Genomic DNA, 12,819 nt, shown 5'->3' on the forward strand with positions numbered 1-12,819 from the left:
CAAGCATCACCGTTTTGAACCTTGCTGTGACAGGATACACTCATTGGCCTGGAATCGAAGTATCAGGTTATATCAGTCTGACCCATCTAGGTAAGGCTACACCGAACCAGGAGAGTAATGGACACTGAAATACACTGGAACGTAATAATCAGCCCAGGGCCTGTTGGGCTTGAGCCACGTTAAAGGTAAAGGACCACTTCCACTGGAGCTGAAATAAAAAACCTGGCTGAGATCCATTTCATCAACAAGGCCTAGAACGCGCTTCTTCTTACTGTCGATCGATTCGGCATCGGTGCGCCGCCACAAATGGCTGCACAGCTATGAGGCACTCAATAATTCATTGACTTAAACTACGGAGTGAAAAGAGGGAAAGTGCGTGAGCCTCCAATGCTTTCAAAAGGTGGATGACAAAAACGGTAAGTGGATAATAGCAGGGAAAGACAGGGACTGGGAAGCGTGAGAGAATCTGACCAGGTGCTGGGCATATAAACAAGGAAAAAGACAAGAGTGTTGAAAAGTGAGTGGCTCAGGACAGTGTGGTCTTCATTTGAGAAATTAGTGGAAGGATTTGAAGAAGCTGGAGGACTGGAGGAGGGCAGCAAGTATACCAAAGGAGTGAACTCTGCACATCAGAAGACGGATGAAACAGTGAACAAGACAGTAAATACTGTGATACTATTTTGGCGGAAGATCTCATCCGAGAAGCGGTCGTAGCAGACAGAGGATTAAGTGAACAGAGAAATCAGTCACCATTGAGGGAAAGCTGCAGTCTCCCAGAAGAAGCGTCATAATGGTGAACACTGGCATGCAGCTGATCAGCTTCACCTGCGCCGTGACTGGCTGGATCATGGCGATCGCCGTGACGGCCCTGCCTCAGTGGAAGGTCACGGCCTTCATCGGCCACAACATCCTGACCTCGGAGATCAAGTGGGAGGGCATTTGGATGAGTTGCGTCTACCAGACCACGGGCCACATGCAGTGTAAGACTTATGACTCCATGCTGGCCTTGCCTCCAGACATCCAGGCGGCCCGTGCCCTCATGTGCGTGGCCATCTTCATGGGCTGGCTCTCCAGCACCGTGTCCTGCTGTGGCATGAAGTGCACCACCTGTGCCGGGGACGACCGCCGGGCCAAGGCGGGCATTGCGCTCTCAGGCGGGGTGCTTTTCATTGTGACGGGCCTGTGCGTGCTGGTTCCAGTTTCCTGGACGGCCAACACGGTCGTACAGGATTTCTACAACCCTAACGTGCCCGCCATACACAAGCGAGAGCTCGGCCAGGCTATTTATCTGGGCTGGGCGGCTGCGGTCATCCTCATGATCAGTGGGGCTGTGCTGAGCAGCACCTGCCCCCACATGGAGAGCAGAGGCTACCGCAGGGGTTACATAGGCCGGAGCTTCGCTAATTCACCTGTCTTGCCACCAGATCCCCCAAAACCAATCACATCCAACAATCTACCATTGAAGGAGTATGTATAGGAAGAGGTGACGTGGAAAGAGCAGCAGAATCATGAGAATGTAGATTAAAAAAGACCAGCTTTAAAAACTGATTATTTTCTGCATTTAGGTGTCCCACGTTTTTCACCAGTTAATTTTAGGCTATGATTTATAAACTGGGATATATATAAATATATATTTGTTTGGCTTATTTTGTATATCTATCTCTTCCTTATGTTGAAATTGTCTTTGACAGAATTTATATATTTATTTGAAGTTTGACCTTTACTGCACTGTGATTTATAGTAGTGCCTGGGAGAAGCAATCACTCACTGCCTCTTTTGTGAAAAATCATTAAAGAGACTTGATGGCATTCAGTGGGTCAACAAACACTTAACACATATCAATATTCTGTTTTGCTTGTGTTGTGAAGATTGCAGTGATTTCTTAAGTGGTTCTTCTCTGGCAATGTCATAACCTCTTTTAACTGTCACACAGAACCTTGACTGAGTGTGCGTAAATCCAAACTGTGAAATAAAACAAGTTTCTTAAAGAGTGTTTTAATAATTACACCTTGACCCTTTTTCCTACTGTGTTTTGGATTTTACTCATAAATTCCTTTGGGTTTAGCTTTTGAATCGTCACTGAGAAAATACAGTGAAATCACAGCATCAAACACTGACTTATGTGTTTGCCAATATGCAAAAAAAGACAATATATATTGCAGTAAAAAGCAGATGAGATCATTTTAAAACACTGATGCCATTAAATAGTTTGACCAGCAGACTTCATTGTTTACATTATTTCATATAGCAGTGAGCAGGGTATCATAGCTGGGCAGAGGATAGTGCAGATCGTGTCCAGAATTCATTAAGTTTACTGTTCAACTGCAAAATATCAAGCTTCCAGTACTTTTTTTTTTTTATTATTACAAACGATGAAAAAATTATTTCATGACTTGACAACTAAATTACCAAATCTGATGATTGCCTTGGCTATGTTTTTGAGGATAAACAATTTCCTGCCAGCATATTGCTATTGGAAGTTCTTTACTCCAAAATATCTGTGCTGGTACTGGTCCAAGAAAAAATACATTTTCAATCAGGCTCTCCTTCAAAATGTAATTTCCGTGGACATGCACACATTTTGTAGCTATCAAAAAATGTGTAACAGATCCAGCGACATTTTTCCTGGCCAAATAATCCAGTCTTCATCTTTACATCCTCGATTTACATGTTAAAATGTCCATTTAATGTACACATGTGCATCTGTTCCTTATTGTTTGAATTGTGTTCTCGGCAGCTTCTTCACAGAAAAGGCCATCAGATTGACAAACTTCTCAATCTCAGCCATTTTACTCTCTTCACTGTGTCTCCATGAAGAGGGACACTTTGAAAAGTGTATCTGAAACGGGAGACAGAAATAATTAACATTTCAGCAGAACACGTGCTGCTATGCTGCTTACACAGACAGCTCCTGAAACTGATTCTGGCCTTTGTGCATTAATCTGTGGCTAGCTCTCCCTGTAACATGACTGAAGACATATGAAGTGATAACATGGCAATTTTCCAATTCATTCATTAGGACTATATGCATGCATACCGCTGAAACCCAGTGCCAGACATGATAATAAAGAAAATAATTCAAATAACACTATCCATATTGAGGAAAAAAAGTGCTACCAGAAATGTATGACAGTTTTTACACCATAATATGAAAATCTGTGATTATTCTACAGGCAAAATGTCCTAAGAGAACCTCTATCCACAATAAAATTTCACCTTTATATTATCAATTTGTGATGTTTGGTGTATTCCAGGACAAAGTGTGTGATGTAGTGAAACAACATACATGCAGCACATTATCTAGAGAGGTTCACCTGTGATTCTGTCCTCTGCACTGGGTGACGCTAAGGATTCCCATCTCTTGGGAGCAGACTCCAGCAGGGAGAGGTCATCGGCTCTGAAGGTCTGCAGCAGAGTTTTCCTCCTCAGATATCTGAACGCACACAACTGAGGAAAACGACTCATCTCTCTGTCTCTGCCCTCTATTCATGCACATGATACTTGCGAGGATTTTCTGGTAAGTTTTAAAAACATAACTTATTTAAAATGAACCATTCCTAACCTCAACCTTGACTCCAACTCCTGAAACACAGCCCTAAAAGCATCAATTTTTCAAATGAGGTCTTGGAAGAGGTCCTTGAAGATATTTTCTTGCGGACCCAGTTTGATAAATGAATTACAAACCAATCCTGTTTCCAGCGTTGTTCATCAATGACGCCAGCAAAAATAAAAAAAGGAGTCTGGAAACGTTTCTCGGACTGTAATACAAGAATTAATCTGACTATCCCCGAGGAGAGGATACTGATGCCGATAGTGACGCTCGGCATCCTGCAGCCACTCCATCATGTCAGCAGCTGATGGAGCTGTGGCCGAGCGCTCGGTCAAGGTGAGCAGATCCAGGCTGTCCATGTTCTGCTCGTACACCTGGAAGACTCCGGACACCTGGTTACTGATGGCATCCCTTGCAGCCTGGAGAGAGGACCTGAGGAGGTAGGTGGGTGAAAAAAAAAAAAGTGAAGCAAAGTCTAAGCTGTGAGCCATCTAACACCACTGCACTTTTGGGAATTAAGTGCAATAAGTAAAGTAAAGCACAGACAGCAGAGGTGCATTATCATGTGCAGCCTTAAAATCCATGCATGCAGTACTCCATCATCCATTGCACACTTACATTTTCTCACTGAGTTTGCCCAGGACTGTATCCGTGGCCTGTACGAGTTTGAAGTGCAGACACTGCTGCAGGTCGGGGAAGGCGCTGAGCGGTGTGTTGGACAGCTGGACCCTGGAAAGCGCCCTCAGCTGCTCCGCTAAGTTTCCCAGAGACACCATGAGAGGCGTGCACTCCGCCAGCACCGACCTCCACAGCTTCTGGTTGCTCTCCAGAGTCTGGAAGCCTTTCCTCAACGCTTGATGGAGAGACAGCAATGCAGGCTTGGACATTTCAACACAAACGAGACAACTAGGTTTCTGTTTTAATACCCACTGCTATGAAATCGCATCTCAACCCGATCGTTTATTGTAAATCTTCCATGTTTCTACCATGCCTTTCTTTCTGCCATGTTGCCGGACTCCATTTCCGGTCTCCTGGTGTAAACACTGACGTTCTCCGATGTGATTCGACGAGGTGGATTTTGCCATGACGCGTTGCACAGCGTCGCTCTGATTGGCTAAACTGAGACTTTGGCTCCTCCCTGCGCGGAGATTTGAAAACTGCTTTGTGGAGGGATCACCGTCTGCGAAGGAGAAGAAGAAGACGAACCTTTAGATAGTTGACAAAACACACATACAACAGACATAATTAGGTAAGAAAACATCTCTAAAATATGCATCATGGTACAAAATACACGTGTATAAAAGTCACGTGTTTAAAGCGACGGCAAATAGTGTCACTTAACTAGCGGGTCACATTGCTAGCTAACGTTAGTCGTACGTTAGCATTAGCTTCGTAATCGACATTTAGCCAGATAACTGTCACGATTTACCTAATTTACCAACGCAAGTGCCTTGTTTTGTCTTGTCGAGGAGCAAATGCATTTAATTTTCTCCTTTTGTTCCGTGCAGACATGGCTCCGAGGAAAAGGGCGACCAAACAACGTAAAAACAACCTGAAGGTGGCCAAGCTCGAAGCCCTGCTGCAGGATTTCGACAATGAGGGTGAGTCACGTTAACTTACATGTTGCTTACACTCAGGGAAATCCACCCATGGCTATGATGGTTCACTACAGTGTGGTGTTATTACAAAGTAATGTCGTGTATTTGGTGTAAAGGTTACCAGTCCCTCGCTGGAGAACCAGAACCGGATATTAACACAGACTACCACTCCTATGCAAATCTTCATTGTAGCTGGGATGCCCCTTTTCTTGGTAACCAACCATAAAGTGGAATTTATGAGCCATTTAAAAATCTGGTTGTCCTGTAAAAAATAGTTTTTAAAAAGGTGGAATGATTGTATGATTTTCTTGTTCATTGTTCATGCTTTGACATGTGAGAAAAAGGGTTCACCGACCTGTCTTTTGGGTTTCTGTTTCCGCCTGTTGTTTATTCTCTGACACACAGCTAAATAAAGCCTGACAGTGAGCCTGTTGTGAAGTATCTGTGCCAGCTCAGGGTTATAAGTCACCCTGGCTACCCAGCAGGGAGCCCTATAAGCCACAGTCATGGAAGGAACTGTCACTTTATTTATCAAGACCTATCAACATAAGGATTTTCCTTTTTCTGCCCTGATGGAATAGGTTAATCCCTCTCGATACTCTTGATTTAGAATAGAATGATTTTTATTGTCATTAATTAATTTCACCTAGCTTCTCTCAGTTAAAATGAAACACATAAATTAAAGGTTGTGCAAGAATACAAAATAGTTTACAAAATAGGCCACTTATCTGGGGAAAAAAAGCTGTTGTGTGTGTGTGTGTGAGAGAGAGAGAGAGAGAGAATGAGGAAAAGGGCGGAGGAAGTCAATCCTTAATTAATCCTAAATTGAAATCAAAGGTCCATTTTGACTGCAGGGTATTTCCCCATGGATTAGGAACATTTTGAGGAACTGTGTGTGTTTCGACAACAGGGACCGGGGTCAAAATGTAGTTCTGGGGACTTTATTCTTACCCCAAAAAACATCCCTGCATGAGGGTAGGGACTTTCAAATTGCCCAGAAACTTTTCTGCAAATGGGAGGTGTGGATGGGTGTACATTCATGTGTGAAAAGTGTGAAGAGCATATGGCCGATGCTTATTTGCTTTGGTCAGTCTGTGAGGAAGGCCACAGCCCTTGAGTCAGGGTGAGGAAACAAGGTGGTTCAGTTTTTGGGAGGCAAATCCACTTCTAACACTTATGTTTTTTCCACAGTGAAGACCATTGTCGGGCAGCTGATAGAGAAGAGGAACCATCTGTTGAAAAGTGTTGACAACAGCTACAACATGGCTATAATCAAGCTCCCCAAGGCGGTCAGGGGAATGAACTGGTTGGATCACTGCAGTAAGTTGACACACAGCCTCGTATTGGTCTTGTGAAAATGTGAACTCACATTTGAAGCAGTGCCATGGTGTCACTGAGGTATCAGCATTCTACAGTAGGGTCGTTTTAGTAGCATGTCATTGTCATTATGAAAAATGTAACTGCAGTTATAGTTTTTGTCTTATTAAGTGACATTGTGATTTAAATAATGGAAACTAGAAAGAGATCACAGTCAAATTAACAATGGAAATGTTCAGGCTTCACAAATAATGCTCCAAGGGTGTCTTCTGCATTACCTAATTTCTTCAGTTTAGGATCATATAAGTTCCTGGTACTTTGTAGTGCTGTGTATAATATGTAAAACGACAGACAGCATTTCAGTCGTATCTGTTAGATAACAAGACGGTGTCTGCTACACTCTTTAGGGTCAGAGAAACCCAAGTCACCAGAAGTGGATGACGCAAAGGTGAGTTGACTATCCATCTGTCTCATATCATACCTTGGATCACAGTTACATCTTGAGTCTCCGATTCCTTTTGGCTTGTGCAGGCACAGTCTGTCGTGTTAAGCATGAAGTCACTTTCATAACATGTCTTTTTTGGGTGCACTGAATCAGATGTTCTGATCTGTATACCTAGACAGAGAATAAGTGCTTTTCACTCAACATTTTTCCCTTCTGTCTGTCTGTTAACAGAGAGAAGAGGAAGCCGCTCGGGTTGAGAGTGTCCTGGCTGAGGAACACGCAGTCCTTCCTAAAACTGTCAAGAAAAGTATGTTAAATCCGTTTTTGTGTGTCCCTTCTTATCCTCTAAAATTCAACTCAGAATCAGTGAAGATCAGTAAAGCACTACCACAGTTGATAGCTAGTTTGTGTTGGGATGATAAAAGTGCATTGTCTTAAATGAAATGTCAAAGAAACAGACAGGAGGCAGATTTGTGTGCTTCCACCTGCTGGATCCTGCTCATTTTAGAAGCCAATTATCGAATGATATATAATCTTAGCCAAAACAAGTCAAAACAGTCTGAGAAATAGAGCCATTGAAAGTTTCCATGTGTTAAAAAGTTTGCAAGGCACACAGAAGTAAGTAAGTAGGATTTATTTCTATAGCACCTTTTTAAATCAAAGTGCCTCAGTCCAAACTTTCAGCTGATGTTACTGTTCTCACTGCTGGTGGAAGATTATTCCAGAGTTTGGGGGCTCTAACAGCAAATGCGCAGTCTCTGCTGGATTTCATATTTGAATGGGGCACAGTCAAAAGACCTTGATCAGAGGACCTGAGAGGCCTTGCTTTTTTTTTTTTTAAAAGGTGTTAGCCGGTTACAGAGGTAGCAAGAGGCAAGGCCGTGCAAGTACTTGTAGGTAATTACAAGAATCTTAAAATCAATTCTGTATTTAACTGGCAGCCAGCGCGGAGAGGCTAGCACTGAACTAATGTGGGATCTTCACAGTATCTTAGTCAGTAGCCTCACAGCTGCATTTTGGATTAGCTGTAGACTGGTGATCGTGGCTTGGCTGAGACAGGTAAACAAAGCATTACAGTAATCAAGACAGGAGGAGGAGACAAAGGCATGAACGAGTATTTCCTTATCATGGAGGGATACAAATGAATGGATTTTAGCAATGTTCCTCATTTGAAAGAAACAGAAAAATTGGAGAAGCTATGGTTGTTTGGTCGTGATAAATCCATAATCACCGGATTGTGAAAGTGCTGTCCTATTATACATTGTGACATTTGATGTAATAGACTGTGTCCACATGTTGTCAGTCATATTGCCCAGCCAGTATTGCATGCATCACTGTTTAACATGTCAAAAATGTTCAAAAATTACGGTCTGGAAAATGCATGGATTTGTGAAATGGTAAAAGTTAAGGAACCCTTTTTTCCTTCGATAAATAAATATATAAATAAAAGAGGAACACATGCAACTTGGGACTGACAGAAGGGATATAATCCTTTTGATCTTGTTTCCAATTTACAGCATCAAAGAAAAAGGCCGAAGCCAAATCAAGCCCAGAGGACGAGAACACCCCGGGCCACAACACAGTGAAAAAGGTAGCTGCTGCCCCAAACAAGAACACGCATTGCAAAACAAAACAATTTGTGTAGCCACTAGTCACAGTTCAAGAACCCTGTTTGGCTGTCACTCGCAGGCTGTGAAGAAAGATGTGCAGCGGATGGTTGCTGGAGTGCAGCCTCCTCCTGCTTGAAAGCAGCCGTTTAACTGTTTGCTTTTGTTTAAGGCGAGGGCTACAAGAAAACCACCAACCACATCCAAAAGAGCCAAGGCTCTGTCAGTCAGCAAGCAGAACACCTCTGTTGCAAGGTAAGATACTTCTATTTGTCTGTAAGAAGCCCCTGGTCTGAGGAATAACTGTTTTTTATTCGATGATCAGTGTCTTATTATTATTATTTTGTTTTGTTTGAGAAGCACCATCTTTTTAGATACAAGGCCTACAGTTATAAGAAGTTAAGATAGACTTGATGCCAAATTGACAATACAGATTCCTGTTTTTGTGTGTTGTGTTAAGTTTTCTTACTCACAATCAATTCCAGGTGGCCAGTAGACACTTAAATATACTGTTTTCTGTGTTTAGAGTTAAAAATCTGTGTAATATCTTTAAATGTATACTTACACCAAGGTCCATTTCAACGGACTGATCTGATTGGCCAGATAGATGTTGCACTTAAGTGCTGGTTAACCCTCTGTGCAGCTTCCCCTTGTATGTAAATGCCTTGTGTCTGGCCAAATTAACATTATACCTGTTATCAGTGATACAGAACAAGATGTGTGATGTTTTGCTGCTAGGTCAAACAGGAAGCCTTTGGTCACTCCTGCCAGGAATATGATGGACTCTTCTTTGATGATGGGCCCCACCCCTCTCGTCACGCCACGATTCGACCCAAGGTGAGCGTCATAGATACAGCTGCATTAGGCAAGATGTTTGTGTGAAAATATTAGTTACACTACTAGTTGCACACTGATGTGTCACGTGATTTTTCGGTGTTGAAATAGAAACAGCTTTCAGACTGTATTAGGAGCTGCTGACTTGTGAAGTTAACTGTTGCGTCATTTTTTCCTCTTGAATTATTAATCTTTGCCCCCAGTCGCACATTTTGTATCCACTGTGTGTATTGAATGGTCTTCTTCAGTAGTTTCTTTTCCTTTGTTCTGCATCAAGAATGAGTTTGAATAGTCTTTCCACATTGTGCTTCATATTTACAGTCATATTGTCTGCCAGGTTTAATGTCAAGATTCAAGAATAACTTGATTGGCATTCAGACTCTACACTGGACAAGTGAACAGCAGACTAAAATTTCTTTGCATCTGGCCCACGACTCTAACTGAAAATATTATAAAAACTGACCACAAAAGAGCATAATTTGAATATATAAATATACCATGAAACAGAAATGAGTTTATTGCACATCGTGGCAGAATGCTGAGTGTGTGTAAGTGCATATGTTCTAGTTTTTATGCCGGGTCTGTTTGCCCTGAATGTGAAGTCTACTATGTTTAACTGTATTTATGTTAGAAATTATTCATTATTTGTATACTGCTGCATCAGTGTCACCAAGCCAAATTCCCGCACATTCATTGCACTTGGCATTTACAACGATCCTGATTCTGTGAAAAGCAGAGGAAAGCCCTGCTATTAAATTAAAACGCCGGAAACAAGCACCAGCATGGTGCTTTGAAGTGGTGTGAATGTATTTTGTATCTGTGCGTTTGCAAATGTGGGGGCACTGGAAGCTTGTTCTCCCAGCTTTGAAGTGCTGCTGTAATAGGGCAACTTGTCCAATGTACTTCAGAAGTTCTCGGGGATTTTTTTGTGTTTTTTCTTGTTGTATATAGGAGACATTACCCATTTTGTGCGGTGATGAGAACAGTCAGTCACGGCTCTCTCCTTTTCCTCAGGCTTCCCAAGACTCCTGCAGTGAGAATTCCCCGCCACAAAGAGAGGGTCTACAGCATTTCAGTCAACGGCTCTCCCATCGCAGCAGGCAGCGAGGAAGTCGTCATCAACGTCCCTATTGGCAACGGAGAGGTGAGCATGCAGGAGGCTGGGCTCAGGGTTTTTAATCCCCCAGCATATCAGTCCATTTAAGTAGTAAATTAACTTTACTATGAAACGGCAGGTGGGTAAAGGACAGATTCTTATTTACACTGACAGACAGGCAAGAAAGAAAATGACCAGTTTAGGATTAGAATAAAACAAAACTTCACATGCCACTATCTTCACGCTATCTGTTGGGAAACATGGGAGAGCAAAGAAGATATTTAGCAGCTGGTGGTGTGGGGTTCACAGTTTTTTAATGCTGACAAAGTCAAAGTAAAGCTACTTATCACAGAGGATTAAACCGGGAATGATACATGCATGTAACAGTAACAGTACAATGATTATTTTGAGTTATGGTGATACGATGATTTTGTTGTAAAATTTAGTGATTAAAAAGCAAATATTAGTTAAAAGATCACATTAGATCTGACATTAGGGTGTCTAATTTGAAAAGTAGCTTTATATTACATTGTTTAAGTGCAGTTCAACTTGATAGACATCAGTGTCTTTTTGCATTTGTTAGCAGGTTGTTGTAATCACTGCCAGTTTCTTAGGATTACTATGATAATATTGTCTAGCTCTTGTTGAAAGTGAGCCAAGGTTTATGTTTTCATGACTTTCATTTCTTACATTTTTACTCTAAGCCTCTTGGCTGACTCCCAGAACAGAAGACAGGTTTTTTTTATAGTCCATCAGTTACAACCTCAGTTTCATCCCAGAATTTCTCTCCCCCTGCTGACAAGACTTTTCTAATAAGTTCTTATAAGTGTTACCAGTTCAGTGGCTAGTTGAGTAGGTAAATTTGCCAGCTACAGCCAAATGGATATCACTTTGTTAACCCCATTTGTGTGTGTGTTTGTGTGTTGCTGTGTTCATGTTGTCTTGATCCAGAGCATTCAGCTGCTGGCCAGTCAGATGGACTCGGTGGATCTGTCGTTACTGGATGAGACCGCCCTGAAGAGCATTCGGCTGCTGCAGGTATATTGATCGCTGATGATCGCAGCATTGAAAATTTCCCAAGAAAACATGTCATATTTGAGTTTAACTACACACATTAAACTTGTTTGTTTGGCCTCTAGTTTTAGTCCAGCAGGAGCTGTGAAATATTTCCTGCTGCCTTCATTCTCATCAGTGTTTTTCCTCCTTGACAGAATCGCCTCACAACACTGTGTGGACCGTCAGAGTGACCTCACCGGTGATCTGCTCTCGCCTTGTACAAATTTTTATCATTATTTTTTTTCTTGAGAATTTCTATCTTCTTGGAGGTTTGCCTTTTATAAAACCTAAAGTAGCTGTTTCAAGTTTCATCGGTATACATTATCTTTTTGATCAGATTTTAAGAGATAATATGAATGGATTTTTTTATAACCTGTCAAGGAACGACATTTTACTTGTACATAGCTTTCTTTCTTTTTTTTGTCAGATAAAGGACATTTAGTGGGAGTCAACAGATGACAGTTTCGCAGCGTGTAAATGTGGTAAAGTGTGGTTAAAAAAACCCTCTGTTTTAGATTCTCCTGCTTTCTTTTGTAATATTGTCATGTGATGTGCTTCACAGGCTCCAGGACTCTTTATTTCCATATGGCTATTTTCTGTGGTCTTGTTCTAGGATTAGGCTTAATCCATGTTTGGGGGAAGATCTGCCTCATATGTCTGTTTTCTCACTTCAGTACGATTCCAGTCTGTCCTGTTTTTGTCCCGCTGGCCTGTCAGACAACTTCTGATGTTACTCTACTCTCTAAGTCTGATGGCTTGTAAGATTGTTCACTTTGATACGTCCATCTTGGTCTTTGTAAATATGATTTACTGTATGGTCCATTCTTTGATCTTGCTGAAAATATATTTTCAGTCCACTCTGTTGTGTCAGTTTCTGTTCCTTCATCATGTTGCAGTTGTTATCCCTCACCATGTCTCATAGTTATCATTCACTTATTCAACTTTGTATTGATAGCACAAACATCACTGCATTTTTAAAATAAATAAATAAATAAATAAAGACTTTAACAACATTAATGCAACTGACAGATTTTGACCCCAGCTGTAAATTTAAGTGAAATGATCAAAGTAGCATGGCAACTTAATTTATATAGCACATTTCACACACACGGTAGTACACAAGTGCTTTACAAAGACAGACAAAAACAAAAATGTTAAAATTGCAGGAAAAAACATCAGAAAGACAACAAAGATGAATTAGACAAAAAGAATATCAGTGAAGGGTAAAAATTGTCAGTATATTTGATGTACTGGGAGAGCAGGAGAGTTTTTTTTTTTTGGCATGAAAACCTGTCCCATTAAATAACCTGGGTTTG

At 41.5% G+C, this 12,819-nt stretch overlaps 3 protein-coding genes across 3 annotated transcripts; 2 read left to right on the forward strand and 1 right to left on the reverse strand.

Moving 5' to 3' along the window:
• The first annotated feature begins 790 nt into the window (after window positions 1-790).
• Window positions 791-1,523, forward strand: cldn35 (claudin 35). The gene has a single exon (XM_030064259.1). It carries the CDS (start codon window positions 791-793, stop codon window positions 1,475-1,477), a length of 687 nt encoding a protein of 228 aa, XP_029920119.1. The 3' UTR covers window positions 1,478-1,523.
• Window positions 1,524-2,287: 764 nt separating this feature from the next.
• airim (AFG2 interacting ribosome maturation factor) lies at window positions 2,288-4,592 on the reverse strand. The gene is made up of 4 exons (XM_030064260.1): window positions 4,169-4,592; window positions 3,803-3,982; window positions 3,315-3,433; window positions 2,288-2,839 (listed from the first exon to the last, which is right to left on the reverse strand). Exons 1-4 carry the CDS (start codon window positions 4,435-4,437, stop codon window positions 2,799-2,801), a joined length of 609 nt encoding a protein of 202 aa, XP_029920120.1. The 5' UTR covers window positions 4,438-4,592; the 3' UTR covers window positions 2,288-2,798.
• Window positions 4,593-4,663: 71 nt separating this feature from the next.
• cdca8 (cell division cycle associated 8) lies at window positions 4,664-12,363 on the forward strand. Its single transcript, XM_030064258.1, has 11 exons — window positions 4,664-4,799; window positions 5,059-5,151; window positions 6,340-6,468; window positions 6,873-6,913; window positions 7,142-7,217; window positions 8,428-8,501; window positions 8,690-8,772; window positions 9,256-9,354; window positions 10,366-10,495; window positions 11,399-11,485; window positions 11,659-12,363. Exons 2-11 carry the CDS (start codon window positions 5,061-5,063, stop codon window positions 11,692-11,694), a joined length of 846 nt encoding a protein of 281 aa, XP_029920118.1. The 5' UTR covers window positions 4,664-4,799; window positions 5,059-5,060; the 3' UTR covers window positions 11,695-12,363.
• The last annotated feature ends 456 nt before the right edge of the window (window positions 12,364-12,819 follow it).

This window comes from Myripristis murdjan, chromosome 11, assembly GCF_902150065.1.
Source record: "Myripristis murdjan chromosome 11, fMyrMur1.1, whole genome shotgun sequence".
Classification (NCBI taxonomy): Eukaryota; Metazoa; Chordata; class Actinopteri; order Holocentriformes; family Holocentridae; genus Myripristis; species Myripristis murdjan.

What these genes read in the sequence shown, in the direction of transcription:
- cldn35 (XM_030064259.1), top strand. Translation starts at nt 791, where the DNA reads ATGGTGAACACTGGCATGCAGCTGATCAGCTTCACCTGCGCCGTGACT.
- cdca8 (XM_030064258.1), top strand. Translation starts at nt 5,061, where the DNA reads ATGGCTCCGAGGAAAAGGGCGACCAAACAACGTAAAAACAACCTGAAG. An exon ending in GAACTGGTTGGATCACTGCA is followed by an intron (nt 6,469 to 6,872) that starts GTAAGTTGACAC and finishes TACACTCTTTAG; the next exon opens with GGTCAGAGAAACCCAAGTCA. An exon ending in GCCACAACACAGTGAAAAAG is followed by an intron (nt 8,502 to 8,689) that starts GTAGCTGCTGCC and finishes CTTTTGTTTAAG; the next exon opens with GCGAGGGCTACAAGAAAACC.
- airim (XM_030064260.1), bottom strand. Translation starts at nt 4,437, where the DNA reads ATGTCCAAGCCTGCATTGCTGTCTCTCCATCAAGCGTTGAGGAAAGGC. An exon ending in GAGCGTCACTATCGGCATCA is followed by an intron (nt 3,434 to 3,802) that starts GTATCCTCTCCT and finishes GTGTGCGTTCAG; the next exon opens with ATATCTGAGGAGGAAAACTC. An exon ending in TGCAGAGGACAGAATCACAG is followed by an intron (nt 2,840 to 3,314) that starts GTGAACCTCTCT and finishes CTCCCGTTTCAG; the next exon opens with ATACACTTTTCAAAGTGTCC.